The sequence below is a fragment of the Nerophis lumbriciformis genome, linkage group LG29, assembly GCF_033978685.3.
Source record: "Nerophis lumbriciformis linkage group LG29, RoL_Nlum_v2.1, whole genome shotgun sequence".
Lineage (NCBI taxonomy): Eukaryota > Metazoa > Chordata > Actinopteri > Syngnathiformes > Syngnathidae > Nerophis > Nerophis lumbriciformis.
In genome coordinates, this window is record NC_084576.2 from 3,346,042 (window position 1) to 3,361,863 (window position 15,822).

Genomic DNA, 15,822 nt, shown 5'->3' on the forward strand with positions numbered 1-15,822 from the left:
CTTGGTCTTTGTCTCTGGCCGGCACCAAGTGTTTCACCTTTTTCAGTTCAGTGTACACCGCATTAGAGCCGGACGGGTCGGAGGAGGGGGTTTAGCGGATTGTGGAGGATCAGCTTCCTTTTCCTCCTCACTGACCGATATCTCCTGTCCCTTCGCCTCCAGCTCTTTAGCCTCTTTGTACGCTGCCTTCTTCAGCCGCCGTAGCATGACATCATGAGTGATAGCCAAAAAGGATGCTCGAAAGTTACCAGTCAGGGTTTTAGCTGCCATAAGGGAGTCGTATGAGGAGTAATTAGAAAGTTGGCCCACTCACCACGGCTCGCCTTAACTTTTAAAGTCATTTCTTTGTCCAGTTCGCCCTTCCAAGCGTCTGGCACGTAATAGTCTGTCTGCCCTACCTCAGCCATATAGGCTTTTCTTCCATCTTTTGTCTCTATTGCCCCAAGGCTGGGGTCCCTGGCCATCTTTTGTGTAGTCTTTTCCACAGAAAAGGTGGGGACCGCTTTCTTAGCTCCTGCCTACTTCTCATTTGATTATCCTGTTTCAACACCCTTGCGTTACTGATTAACATACATGATTACTTGTGATTACTATCATTGATAACACTCAGAATTATATAAGTGATTATATATCTGGTTTTCCCTAGGCCCTGTGGTTCCGCCATGCGCTTGCCGTTACAAGTGGTGAGACTAGCCTTTCTAAGGACCGTAGGGCTGGGAGGGGGTTTCTACCTATTTTGACACAGTTTAGAGGTTTTTTCTCCTTAAGTCTCTCACCCAGACAGGAGAGTGGTCCTCGAAAGGGACTGGCACACCTACATGCCAGAGAAAACTGGTTTGTAATCACATAATCTTGGTGTGTTAAACCTATTTTATAGATCATATTAAGGTATTTATAAGTTTATTTTGAGCCTAATGATTGAAGAAAACAGACAAATCTATGGCATGGCATCATACTGACTGATGGATCACTTGTGCTACAACACACATGTCACTCCAACATGAAGTCCTACATCCTTCATGACTTTGTGGATTATTTGCAATCTTTGGAGTTGTGTCCAGTTAAAGACCACAGATGAGTCCAGTTAGAAACCAAAGATGAGTCCACTTAGAGACCACAGGTAAGTCCAATTAGAGACCACAGGTGAGTCCAGTTAGAGACCACAAGTGAGTTCAGTTAGACCATGTAAGACCACAGTCCAGTCCAGATAAAACCACAAGTGAGTTCAGTTAGACACCACTGGTGAATCCAGTTAGAGACCTCGTAAGAGCACAGAATAGTCCAGGTAGAGACCGTGTAAAACCACACTTGAGTCCTGTTATTGACTCTAGTTAGAATCCACAGATTAATCTAGTTGGGGACCACATATGAGTCCAGATGGAGACTACAAGTGAATAAAGTTAGAGACTACAAATGAGCCCGGTTAGAGACCATATAAAACCATGGGTGAGTCCAGTTATAGACCACATAAGACCACAGGTGAGTTTAGTTGGATACCATGTAAAACCAAAGGTCAGTTTAGTTTGAGACCTCAAGTCAAGTTAGAGACCATATAAGACCACAGGTTAGTTCAGTTAGAGACCACAAAAGACCACAAGTGAGTCTAATTAGAATCTGCATTATACCACAGATGAGTCCAGTTTGAGACCATATAAGACAACAGGTTAGCTCAGTTAGAGATGACAAATGAGAATAGGTGAGTCCAGTTAGAAAACACATAAGACCACAGATTACTTCAGTTAGAGACCCCAAAAGACCACAGGTGAGTCCAGTTAGAGACCACAAAAGACTACAGGTGAGTCCAGTTAGAAACTGTTAGACAACAGGTGAGTCCAGTTAGAAAATACATAAGACCAGAGGTTTGTCCAGTTAGAGACCACATAAGACCACAGGTGAGTCCAGTTAGAAACTACTTAAAACCAGATGTTAATCCCGTTAGGGACCACGTGAAACCACATTTTAGTCCAGTTAGAGACCACAAAAAACAACAAGTTAGTCTAGTTAGAGACCACAAAAGACTACAAACGGGTCCAGTTAGAGACCAGAAAAGACCACAGGTACATTCAGTAAGAGACCCCAAAAGACCACAAGTGAGTCTAATTAGAATCTGCATTATATGACAGGTGAGTCCAGTTTGAGACCATATAAGACAACAGGTTAGTTCAGTTAGAGATGACAAATGAAAATAGGTGAGTCCAGTTAGAAACCACATAAGACCACAGATTACTTCAGTTAGAGACCCCAAAAGACCACAGGTGAGTCCAGTTAGAAACTACTTAAAACCAGATGTTAATCCCGTTAGGGACCACGTAAAACCACATTTTGTCCAGTTAGAGACCACAAAAGACAACACGTTAGTCTAGTTAGAGACCACAAAAGACTACAAACGGATCCAGTTACAGACCAGAAAAGACCACAGGTACATTCAGTAAGAAACCCCAAAAGACCACAAGTGAGTCTAATTAGAATCTGCATTATATGACAGGTGAGTCCAGTTTGAGACCATATAAGACAACAGGTTAGTTCAGTTAGAGATGACAAATGAAAATAGGTGAGTCCAGTTAGAAACCACATAAGACCACAGATTACTTCAGTTAGAGACCCCAAAAGACCACAGGTCAGTCCAGTTAGAAACTACTTAAAACCAGATGTTAATCCCGTTAGGGACCACGTAAAACCACATTTTGTCCAGTTAGAGACCACAAAAGACAACACGTTAGTCTAGTTAGAGACCACAAAAGACTACAAACGGATCCAGTTACAGACCAGAAAAGACCACAGGTACATTCAGTAAGAGACCCCAAAACACCACAGGTGAGTTCAGTTAAAGACTATTTATGACCACATGTGAGTCCAATTCAAAACTACTTAAAACCAGATGTTAGTCCAGTCAGAGACCACAAAAGACCACAGGTAAGTCTAGACAGACACCACAAAAGACTACTGGTGAGTCCAGTTAGAGACCACAAAAGACCACAGGTGAGAGGAGTGGCATAACCAGAGTGGTTTTGGTGCTGTGGTCAGATGAAGTTCTGAAGATGAGGTCCAAATTGAACACCAGTAAAAGTTCTTTGGAGGACTTGAAGAAGATGTCAGGTGAGCCAATCGGCTGGTTGACTGGTATTTATTGATTGACTAATTGATTGACAATATTCAGCTCTGGCAGCCGATGTTCCCTTCCTGCGCACGAGGTTGAGGGCGAGCGAGCGTGTGGTGGATGAGTTGAGGAGGAAGACCGCAGGTGAACCTCATCATTTTAAAGACCAACCAATCAGAGAAGACGTGAAGTGTCACATGTGTCTTTTCAGCGGTCATGTCTCGACTTTGCCACGTGGAGGATATGGAGAGGCGGCCTTCAGGTCTGAATCGCTTCCTGTTTCTTGTGGTTTTTTTAGCAGAAGCCTCCTCGCATGCTGTTCTATTCTTTCTAGTAGACCAGCCAGAGTTCAAAGGTCATCTGAACTCCAGTCTGCACACAGGTGGACCAGGTGACATGCCGTGGGAAACAAGAAGTGAGTCAGCTCGTTGTCTTGCAGCGAAAAACAGCCGAAGACACAAGGCAGAGTCCCGTCCAGATGACCATTCTTCTGCTGATGACCTTTGACTTTTGATGTCCCAAACTTTGTACCTTTCAGAACCACCCGTGTCCCCGGCACCCCATGTATTGGAAGGTCAGAGGTTGTGATGATGACATCAGAGACGTCAGCGTGGTTCCTGACGGCTCACTTTGTGTGTTTTCAGGTTCTAACGTGACCGCACTGGATGTTCGCCTGCAGCTTGTGGAGAACAACTTGACAGGTTCCTCTTCATCATCAGCAGCTGCGGAATAAGATAGTCGTCATTTGATCATGTTACCATGGTTACAGTACAGACCCAAACAGTGTCCCACTTAGAAGACAGCGTGTTGAGAGGAGAGCGCCACCTACAAGAGATCAGAGGTAACCACACAGGTCTGGACTATGGAGGTCTGCTAGACTCTGTGGTTTCCTTACTAACCCAGAACATTTTGATGACGTTAGCTTGCCGTTGCAGTAAAGTCCCCTGACTGTTTCCTTTTGTAGGAGTTAGATTATGTCAAAGGAGGGTAAAGTAGCCAAAAATTACTCAAGTAAGAGTACTTTAGAACAGATCTGTTCCAAGTCGGGACCCAGGATGGACCTCTCTTCTGTGCATCAGTTGGTGACGTTGCTGCCCTGCTGACTTGTCTACATACAAGAGGAGTCACTGCTGACCTTCCTTGGGACTGGACTCTCACAATATGAAGTCGGGACCCGGGGTGGACCACTCTTCCATGCATCAGTCGGTGACGTCTCGGTGCTCCAACCTGTTGACTTGCGAGGGGTCTCCCTATGGACCCGAATCTCACATTGTGAACCATATCCACTCGGATCTGCCGCTCCTGCCAAGGTTTCTCATTGTCCCATTGGGTTGAGATTTTTTCTTGCCCTGGTGTGGGATTTGAGCTGAGGTTGTCTTTGTGGCTTGTGCACCTCTTTGAGGCATTTGTGATTAAGGACACAGGCACAGGCTCCGGGGACTGCGGGGTCTTGTGGCCTGCTAATCCAATGCAGAGATTTTGCTTTGTATCCCCTCCTGCTCCGGTCCGGCTGCGTCAAATAATAATATAAATCTATTTAATAAAGTCAAATACAAATAAGGCAACAAGAGAAGTATCCTACACTTCTCTTTTGTAAAGTAAATCTGTACAGCAGATATAGATCATCTGCATCTGTCACGGTTGGGTCGCATGTTTATGCGTGGGTCGTTCTCCCAGGATGCAGACGGAAACTGCGGAGGCAAAATGCAGGTAAAGGAAATTGATTTATTCCTCATAAATCATACAGGAGACGAAAATGCAAGATACACAACAAAAGAGATGCGTGCCGATCACAAGGGGAGCTAAGGCAAAAACTTAGCACAGGAATCATGATCAAAGAAGCAGGAATTCATCCAACGTAACTTGTTGCATACAGCAAATAAGGAAGCCAGACTGAGTGTGGCGAAAAACGGGAATGAGTAGCTGTCTGATTAGTGCCCAGGAGCAGGTCAACATCCTGAACACTAATCAGAGGCAGGTGAAAACAATCTGCAGTCATGGTAACTAAAACACAAACCCAGGGGTGCTCAAAAACAGGAACTGAGGGAGTGCAAAACAAAACAAAACATGATCCGGGCAACGGAACATGACAACATCAACAATATGATTTGTCTGAGTAGCTGAACAAGACAAATAAAATGGATTAAGGGCTATATAAATAAACTTTGATTGATTGATTGATCATGTAGAGTAATATTTATTTATAGTCATATTTCTTTAGAGTCATATTGGAGTTCTCCGGCTACTTTATCCAGCTCCTCCTAAGGAAAACCGAGGCGTTCCCAGGCCAGCTCGGAGATATGTCCTGAGTCTTATCTGTGGCATCATGCCAGTCAGACGTGCCCTAAACATTTACCCAGGGAGGCATCCCAGAGACATCCTGACCAGATGCCCAAACCACCTCATCTGGATCCTCTCAATGTGGAGCAGCAGCGACTTTAAATAAGTAAAGTACCCATGATTGTCACACACACACTAGGAGTGGCAAAATTATTCTCTGCATTTGACCCATCACCCTTGATCACCCCCTGGGAGATGAGGGGAACAGTGAGCAGTAGCGGTGGCCTCACCCGTAAATAATTGTTGGTGATTTAACCCCCAATTCCAACCCTTGATGCTGAGTGTCAAGCAGGTAGGTAATGGGTCCCATTTGTATAGTCTTTGGTATGACTCGGCCGGGGTTTGAACTCACGACCTACCGATCTCAGGGCGGACACTCTAACCACTACTGCGCGTTCCTCCCAAAACAAGCTTCTCAACCTTCAGATGAAACTACTTTGAGCCACCTGTAGCCAAGATCTTGTCCCTGTGTTCATAATCCAAAACTCACGACCAGAGGGGAAGGTATGAACGTATTTTGACGGATCAATTGAGAGTTATGACTACCAAATCAGCTTCCTCTTCACCATGACGGCTAATAACAAGGTTTGCATCATTGCAGACATGCCATGTCTGCCTGTCCATCTCACGCTTCAGTCTTTATTCCTTCGTGAACGAGACCCAGAGTTACTTGAACTCATCTGCTTGGGTCAGGATATTGTCCCCCAACCCTGAGATGCCACTCCACCCTTCTCTGGGCGAGAACCATGGTATCAGACTGGTGCAATTCTCATCTCAGTCGCTTCACACCCAGCTGCGAACCAATCCAGCGAGAGCTGAAATTCCTAGCCAGATGAAGCCATCAGGACCACATCATCTGCAAAATATCTGAGACATAATCTACAGCCACCAAACCGGATCCCCTCAATGCTGTGACTGCGCATAGAAATCTGTCCATTAAAATAATTACCAGAATTTGTGACAAAGGGCAGCTCTGGCAGAGTCCAACCCTCACTGGAATTGAGTCCAACTTACTGCCGGCAATGTATACCAAGCTCTGACACCGATCCCACAGGGAGCAGACCACCACAATCAGGTGCACCGATACTCCATACGCTCTGAGCACTCCCGACATAACTTCTCGAGGGACATGGTCCAATGCCTTATCTGAGTCCAGACGAAACATGTAGAGTGGTTGAGGAAACTCCCATGCACCCTAAGGAACCTGTCAAGAGTGTAGAGTTGGTCCACAGTTCCACGACCAGTGCGAAAATCACACTGCTCATCCTGGATCAAAAGTTTGACTATCCGGCGTAGCCTCCTCACCAGTACACCTGAATAGACCTCACAGAGAAGGCTGAGGAGTTGGATACCAAGATAGTTGGAACACACCCTCCGGTTCCCCTTCTTAAAGAGAGGAACCACCACTCTGGTCTGCCAATCCAGAGGTACCGCCTTCGATGGCCACACAATGTTACAGAGTCATGTCAACTACGACAGCTCCACAGCATCCAGAGCCTTAAGGAACTCCTGGCGGAGCTCATCCACCCTGCCACCGAGGAGCTTTTTAACTACCTTGGCAACCTCAGCCCCAGATATAGGAGAGTCCACCACAGAGTCCTGAGGAGGTCTTCCAAGTATTCCCTCCACTAATTCAACACATCCCAGTACTATGTAGTATTTGTAGTAAAAAGTACTCCTTAGTATTTCTAGAAGAAAGTACAACATAGTGTTAGTAGTATAAAGTACTATTTAATCTAGTGGTTAAAAGTACTATCTAGTATTTGTATTACAAAGTACTATGTAGTATTAGTAGTAAAACGCACCAGCTAGTATTTGTATTAAAAAGCATTGTGTACAATTTGGAGTAAAAAGCACTGTGTAGTATTTATAATTTTAAAAAAAAACAGTATTTAGTATTTGTAGTAAAACGTACTATCTAGTATTTGTATCCCACTGTATGAGTAGTAAATAGTAATATTTAGTATTTGTAGCAAATTATAATATCTAGTATTTGTAGTAAAAAATTACTATGTAGTATTTGCAATAAAAAAATATTATCTCGTATTTGTGGTAAAATCTACGATGTAGTATTCGTATCCCACTGCATTAGTAGTAAATATTAATATGTCTTATTTGCTATAAAAAAGAACTATCTAGTATTTGTAGTAAAACGTATTTGTGTCCCACTGCTTTAGTAGTAAATAGAGATATGTAGTATTTGTTATAAAAAGTATTATGTAGTATTTGTAGTAAAAAGTACTCCTTAGTATTTCTAGAAGAAAGTACAACATAGTGTTAGTAGTATAAAGTACTATTTAATCTAGTGGTTAAAAGTACTATCTAGTATTTGTATTACAAAGTACTATGTAGTATTAGTAGTAAAACGCACCAGCTAGTATTTGTATTAAAAAGCATTGTGTACAATTTGGAGTAAAAAGCACTGTGTAGTATTTATAATTAAAAAAAAAACAGTATTTAGTATTTGTAGTAAAACGTACTATCTAGTATTTGTATCCCACTGTATGAGTAGTAAATAGTAATATTTAGTATTTGTAGCAAATTATAATATCTAGTATTTGTTGTAAAAAGTAGTACATCATATTTGTAGTAAAAATTACTATGTAGTATTTGCAATAAAAAAATATTATCCCGTATTTGTGGTAAAATCTACGATGTAGTATTCGTATCCCACTGCATTAGTAGTAAATATTAATATGTCGTATTTGCTATAAAAAAGAACTATCTAGTATTTGTAGTAAAACGTATTTGTGTCCCACTGCTTTAGTAGTAAATAGAAATATGTAGTATTTGTTATAAAGAGTATTATGTAGTATTTGTATCCCACTGTATTAGTAGTAAATAGTAATATCTAGTATTTGTAGCAAATTGTAATACCTAGTATTTGTTGTAAAAAGTACTATTTCATATTTGTAGTAAAAAATTATTTTAAGTATTTGCATAAAACAAATATTATCTAGTATTTGTAGTAAAAAGTACAAAACCAAAAACCAGTGAAGTTGGTATGTTGTGTAAATAGTAAATAAAAACAGAATACAATTATTTGCAAATCCTTTTCAACTTATATTCAATTGAATAGACTAAGACAAGATATTTAATGTTAGAACTGAGAAACTAAATTTGCTTTTGCAAATAATCATTAACTTAGAATTTAATGGCAGCAACACATTGCAAAAAAGTTGGCACAGGGGCATTTTTACCACTGTGTTACATGGCCTTTCCTTTTAAAAACACTCAGTAAACGTTTGGGAACTGAGGAGAGAAATTTTTGAAGTGGAATTATTTCCCATTCTTGCTTAATGTACAGCTTAAGTTGTTCAACAGTCTCCGTTGTGGTATGTTAGGCTTCACATTTTCAATGGGAGACAGGTCTGGACTACAGGTAGGCCAGTCTAGTACCCGCACTCTTTTACTATGAAGCCACGCTGTTGTAACACGTGGCTTGGCATTGTGTTGCTGAAATAAGCAGGGGCATCCATGATAAAAAAACAATTTGAAATGTGGACTCATCAGACCACAGAAAACTTTTCCACTTTTCTTAGCTCAGCCCACAGAGTCGGCGGCGTTTCTGGGTGTTGTTGATCAATGGCTTTGGCTTTGCATAGTAAAGTTTTAACTTGCACTTACAGATGTAGCGACCAACTTTAGTTACTGACAGTGGTTTTCTGAAGTGTTCCTGAGCCCGTGTGGTGATATCCTTTACACACTGATGTCACGTTTTGATGCAGTACCGCCTGAGGGATCGAAGGTCCGTAATATCATCACTTACGTACAGTGATTTCTCCAGATTCTCTGAACCTTTTGATGATATTACGGACCGTAGATGGTGAAATCCCTCAATTCCTTGCAATAGCTGGTTGAGAAATGTTGTTCTTAAACAATTTGCTCATGCATTTGTTCACAAAGTGGTGACCCTCGCCCCCATCCTTGTTTGTGAATGACTGAGCATTTCATGGGAGCTGCTTTTATACCAAATCATGGCACCCACCTGTTCCCAATTAGCCTGTTCACCTGTGGGATGTTCCAAATAAGTGTTTGATGAGCATTCCTCAGCTTTCTCAGTATTTTTTGCCACGTGTGCCAGCTTTTTTTAAACATGTTGCAGGCATCAAGTTACAAATGAGCTAATATTTGCAAAAAATAACAATGTTTTCCAGCTCGAACATTAAGTGTCTTGTTGAAAAGGATTTGCAAATCATTGTATTCTGTTTTTATTTCCCATTTACACAATGTGCCAACTTCACTGGTTTTGGCTTTTGAACTATGTAGTATTTGTATCCTACTGCATTAGTAATAAATAGTGATATCTAGTATTAGTTGTAAAAAGTACTATGTAGCAGACGTGTGGACTCGAGTCACATGACTTGGACTCGAGTCAGACTCGAGTCATGAATTTGATGACTTTAGACTCGACTTGACAAAATGTAAAAAGACTTGCAACTCGACTTAGACTTTAACATCAATGACTTGTGACTTCACTTGGACTTGAGCCTTTTGAATTGACATGACTTGACATGACTTGCTACTTTCCCCAAAACCCAAAGATGAAAAAGTTATTCGGGAGCGCTCCGTATTTTTCATTGTGTACTTGTCTATCAGCGTTGCGTGTGTCAGCTGGTGTGGTCTCAGTACAACAGCCAATCAAATTACATCTACTTTGTTTTCATCACACAGCATTCATCCAATCAAATTGCAGGACAACCAACGAAGAAGACATGTCCAAACCACACGCCAGTGAACAAAAAATGATACCTAAAATAATTTTGTTTGGGTATAAAAATTACGAGGTGGTCAACACAAAACGGTTTGCAGTATGCAACACATGCGGTTCCAAAATTACTGATGGAGAGGCAACAACTTCCAACTTCGTCCGGCATTTGAAGTTGCACAAAGAACGGTAAGTTTTGAATGTAAGATAACGTTTATTGGCTAAGTAACGTGACTTTTATTTGCTGTGTAGTTAAATCAGTGAGGCTGTAAACTCACTGCTAACGTTATAACGTTATTGCAAACACGGGAATCTGTTGCCGTTCACTACCTTATTCATACTTTTTGTTCAGTGATTTTTTTTAAGCAGGGTTACTTTAGTCAATATATCACACGTAACGTTAGACGGCGGTCAGCAGCACCGCGTATTTTAGCCACCTAAAAAAAGACAAAAATAGTAAAATAAAGGTCAGTTAAAATGTATACTATATTATGAATATGTGTACCGTTTTAGCTAGCTTTCTAACATACTGTTGGATGTTTACCTCAGTGGTCCCCAACCACCGGGCCGCGGCCCGGTACTGGTCCGTGGATCGATTGGTATCGGGCCGCACAAGAATTTTTTTTTTTTTTTTCTTTTTTTAATTAAATGAACATAAAACACACAAGATACACTTACAAGTAGTGCACCAACCCAAAACAACTCTCTCCCCCCTTTTGTTCTGGGCATTGAACATGAAGACTCTTCCTTCACTGTTCCGAGTGGCCATGAGAGTCTTGGCAGTGCCTGCCTCCAGTGCTCCAGTGGAGCGAGTTTTCAGCCATGGTGGCATCATACTACGCCCCCATCGTGCACAAATGACTGACAGACTCTTGGCTAATTTGGTCTTTTGCAAATGCAATGCAGCATAGGGCCCTGACATATAAAAAGTACAACTTGTTTGTTATGTTCACGTATATGTCATGTTTTTTCAATGTTAACACTTTTGTACAAATAAGTACATTTGCACTTTATTTTTCAATGTGTTTGTTCTGTAAAGGAATGAGTTAATGTTTAAAATGACTGGTTAATAGTGCTATTATAAAGTGCAATGTCAGCACAATTTTCTTTCCTGCAATTTAAAATGCACTTGTTTTAATAAATAAATACAGCGTTTGAAAAGCATACACAATCTGTGTTAATATATTAGTCTGTGGTTAAAAGGACTTGAAAGGACTCGAAACTCAAAATGCAGGACTTAGGACTTGACTTGAGACTTTCCAGTCTTGACTTTGGACTTGACTCGGGGCTTGCCTGTCTTGACTCGGGACTTGACTCGGACTTGAGGGCAAAGACTTGAGACTTACTTGTGACTTGCAAAACAATGACTTGGTCCCACCTCTGCTATGTAGTATTTGTAGTAAACAGTACTATGTAGTATATGTATCCCACTGCATTAGTAGTAAATAGTAATATTTAGTATGTAAAGCAGTGTAATATCTAGTATTTGTTGTAAAAAGTACTATATCATATTTGTAGTAAAAATACTATGTAGTACTTGCAATAAAAATATTATCTAGTATTTGTTGTAAACAGTTCTATGTAGTATATGTATCCCACTGCGTTAGTAGTAAATATTAATATTTAGTGTTTAAAGAAAATTGTATTTGTTGTAAAAAGTACTATGTAATATTTGAAGTAAAATTACTATGTAGTATTTGCTATACAAAGTACTATTTAATAATTGTAGTAACATGTATTTGTGTCAAACTGCTTTAGTAGTAAATTTAAATACCTAGTATTTGTTATAAAAAGTATTATGTGGTATTTGTAGTAAAAATACTATGTAGTAATTGCAATAAAAAATACTATGTAGCATTTGCAGTAAAGATTACTATATAGTATTTGTATCCCACTGCATTAGTAGTAAATAGTAATATCTAGTATTTGTTGGAAAAAGTACTATGCAGTATTAGTAGTAAAATGACTGTGTAGTATTTGCAATAAAAAGAACTACGTAGTATTCGTAGTAAAACGTACTATGTAGTATTTGTGTCAAAAGTTGGATCTAATGGAGCACACTCTTGTTAGTTTTAGTCAAATATCAATCAATCAATCAATCAATCTTTAATTATATAGTCCTAAATCACAAGTGTCTCAAAGGGCTGCACAAGCCACAACGACATCCTCGGTACAAAGCCCACATACGGGCAAGGAAAAACTCACCCCAGTGGGACGTCGATGTGAATGACTATGAGAAACCTTGGAGAGGACCGCATATGTGGGTAACCCCCCCCCCCCTCTAGGGGAGACCGAAAGCAATGGATGTCGAGTGGGTCTGACATAATATTGTGAGAGTCCAGTCCATAGTGGATCCAACATAATAGTAAGAGTCCAGTCCATAGTGGGGCCAGCAGGACACCATCCCGAGCGGAGACGGGTCAGCAGCGTAGAGATGTTCCCAGCCGATGCACAGGCGAGCGGTCCACCCCGGGTCCCGACTCTGGACAGCCAGCACTTCATCCATGGCCACCGGACCTGTGCCCCCCCCTCAAGGAAAAGGGGAGCAGAGGAGAAAAGAAAAGAAACGGCAGATCAACTGGTCTAACAGGGGGGCTATTTAAAGGCTAGAGTATACAAATGAGTTTTAAGATGGGACTTAAATATCAAAATTGTTATAGTCAGCACTAATCATCGTTGTCACGACAACCAATTGTCATCGTCTGGTTTCTATAGCGACAACTTCAGAGGGTGTGTCTGTGTGTTTGTGTGTTTGTTTACAGCCACTGTGGGGACCTCACTGAACCACACGCAAACACAAAGTGAAGGTAAAGGCGCGTGAGTGTGTGCGTGTGTGTGTGTGTGTGCATGTGCGTGTGTATAGTGTGTGTATGTAGTGTGTGTGTTTGTGTAGAGTGTGTATAGTGTGTGTGTGTGATAGAGTGAGTGTATGTGTGCGTGTATAGTGTGTGTGTATGTGTGTGGGTGTGTATAGTGTGTGGTTGAGCGAGCGTGTGCATGTATAGTGTGTGTGTGCGTGTGTGTGTGTGTGTATAGTGTGTGTGTGTGTGTGTGTGTGTGTGTGTGTGTGAGTGTTACAGTTTTTTCCAATTGCTTACACACTAAATTTTTTGCACAATGTAAACAAAACCACTGTGCAGATTTGCCTAATATCAGGCATAGACTATGCTTCACAGTTTTTGCAAAGTATTACACACAATGCTTTACACCAGTGGTTCTTAATCTGGGTTCGATCGAACCCTAGGGGTTCGGTGAGTCGGCCTCAGGGGTTCGGCGGAGCCTCTGCCGCGGAGGTCAAGACAAAACTTCTTCCTATCGGCGTATTACGGATACCCCCAAACAATGTTCCTTCTAATTTCCATCTGATTTGCAGGTGTGCAATTTGTTGTGAGTTTATGCACTGTGTTGGTTTTGTTCTTTGAACAAGGTGATGCTCATGAACGGTTCATTTTGTGCACTAGTAAAAAAAAAACATATAACTTTGTCTTGAATTTGAAAAAAAAAAAAAAACATTTTATTTTTCACTAAAGAAGGGTTCAGTGAATGCGCATATGAATATAGTGGGGTTTGATTGGCAGACCAGAGTGGTGGTTCCTCTCTTTAAAAAGGGGAACCGGAGGGTGTGTTCTAACTATCGTGGGATCACACTCCTCAGCCTTCCCGGTAAGGTCTATTCAGGTGTACTGGAGAGGAGGCTACGCCGGATAGTCGAACCTCGGATTCAGGAGGAACAGTGTGGTTTTCGTCCTGGTCGTGGAACTGTGGACCAGCTCTATACTCTCGGCAGGGTCCTTGAGGGTGCATGGGAGTTTGCCCAACCAGTCTACATGTGCTTTGTGGACTTGGAGAAGGCATTCGACCGTGTCCCTCGGGAAGTCCTGTGGGGAGTGCTCAGAGAGTATGGGGTTTCGGACTGTCTGATTGTGGCGGTCCGCTCCCTGTATGATCAGTGTCAGAGCTTGGTTCGCATTGCCGGCAGTAAGTCGGACACGTTTCCGGTGAGGGTTGGACTCCGCCAAGGCTGCCCTTTGTCAACGATTCTGTTCATAACTTTTATGGACAGAATTTCTAGGCGCAGTCAAGGCGTTGAGGGGATCCGGTTTGGTGACTGCAGGATTAGGTCTCTGCTTTTTGCAGATGATTTGGTCCTGATGGCTTCATCTGGCCAGGATCTTCAGCTCTCACTGGATCGGTTCGCAGCTGAGTGTGAAGCGACTGGGATGAGAATCAGCACCTCCAAGTCCGAGTCCATGGTTCTCGCCCGGAAAAGGGTGGAGTGCCATCTCCGGGTTGGGGAGGAGATCTTGCCCCAAGTGGAGGAGTTCAAGTACCTCGGAGTCTTGTTCACGAGTGAGGGAAGAGTGGATCGTGAGATCGACAGGCGGATCGGTGCGGCGTCTTCAGTAATGCGGACGCTGTATCGATCCGTTGTGGTGAAGAAGGAGCTGAGCCGGAAGGCAAAGCTCTCAATTTACCGGTCGATCTACGTTCCCATCCTCACCTATGGTCATGAGCTTTGGGTTATGACCGAAAGGACAAGATCACGGGTACAAGCGGCCGAAATGAGTTTCCTCCGCCGAGTGGCGGGGCTCTCCCTTAGAGATAGGGTGAGAAGCTCTGTCATCCGGGGGGAGCTCAAAGTAAAGCCGCTGCTCCTCCACATCGAGAGGAGCCAGATGAGGTGGTTCGGGCATCTGGTCAGGATGCCACCCGAGCGCCTCCCTAAGGAGGTGTTTAGGGCATGTCCGACCGGTAGGAGGCCACAAGGAAGACCCAGGACACGTTGGGAAGACTATGTCTCCCGGCTGGCCTGGGAACGCCTCGGGATCCCCCGGGAGGAGCTGGACGAAGTGGCTGGGGAGAGGGAAGTCTGGGCTTCCCTGCTTAGGCTGCTGCCCCCGCGACCCGACCTCGGATAAGCGGAAGAAGATGGATGGATGGATGGATGGTTTGATACCTCCAACAATGTTAAAGGCCTACTGAAACCCACTACTACCGACCACGCAGTCTGATAGTTTATATATCAATGATGAAATCTTAACATTGCAACACATGCCAATACGGCCGGCTTAGCTTACTAAAGTGCAATTTTAAATTTCGCGCAAAATATCCTGCTGAAAACGTCTCGGTATGATGACGTCAGCGCGTGACGTCACGGATTGTAGAGGACATTTTGGGACAGCATGGTGGCCAGCTATTAAGTCGTCTGTTTTCATTGCAAAATTCCACAGTATCCTTGACATCTGTGTTGGTTAATCTTTTGCAATTTGTTCAATGAACAATGGAGACAGCAAAGAAGAAAGCTGTAAGAGGGAAGCGGTGTAATACGGCCGGCTGCAGCAACACAATCACGGCCGGTGTTTCATTGTTTACATTCCCGAACGATGACAGTCAAGCTTTACCATTGGCCTGTGGAGAACTGGGACTACAGAGACTCTTACCAGGAGGACTTTGAGTTGGATGCACAGACGCGGTACCGTGAGTACGCATGCAGCTGCGGCTTCCAAACATTTGATCGCTTGCCCGTACGTGCGTGCCGCTATGTGCATGTCACGTACGTAACTTTGGGGACTTTGGGGAAATATATGTGCTGTGTGAACTTTTGGGAGGTGAACGATACTTTGGCCTGTGGGGTTGAGTGTGTTGTGCAGGTGTTTGAGTTGTATTGGCGGGTTAT

At 42.6% G+C, this 15,822-nt stretch overlaps 1 protein-coding gene across 1 annotated transcript in view; it reads left to right on the top strand.

The window, feature by feature from the left end:
- Positions 1–3,038: 3,038 nt before the first annotated feature.
- Positions 3,039–15,822, top strand: part of LOC133571917 (uncharacterized) — a 35,245-nt gene continuing 22,461 nt past the window's right edge. Inside the window, exons 1-8 of the mRNA XM_061924447.1 lie at positions 3,039–3,096; positions 3,158–3,241; positions 3,309–3,359; positions 3,480–3,512; positions 3,636–3,671; positions 3,742–3,798; positions 3,867–3,938; positions 12,908–12,952. Coding sequence (XP_061780431.1) covers positions 3,039–3,096; positions 3,158–3,241; positions 3,309–3,359; positions 3,480–3,512; positions 3,636–3,671; positions 3,742–3,798; positions 3,867–3,938; positions 12,908–12,952 — 436 coding nt within the window. The remainder of the gene's footprint in view (positions 3,097–3,157; positions 3,242–3,308; positions 3,360–3,479; positions 3,513–3,635; positions 3,672–3,741; positions 3,799–3,866; positions 3,939–12,907; positions 12,953–15,822) is intronic.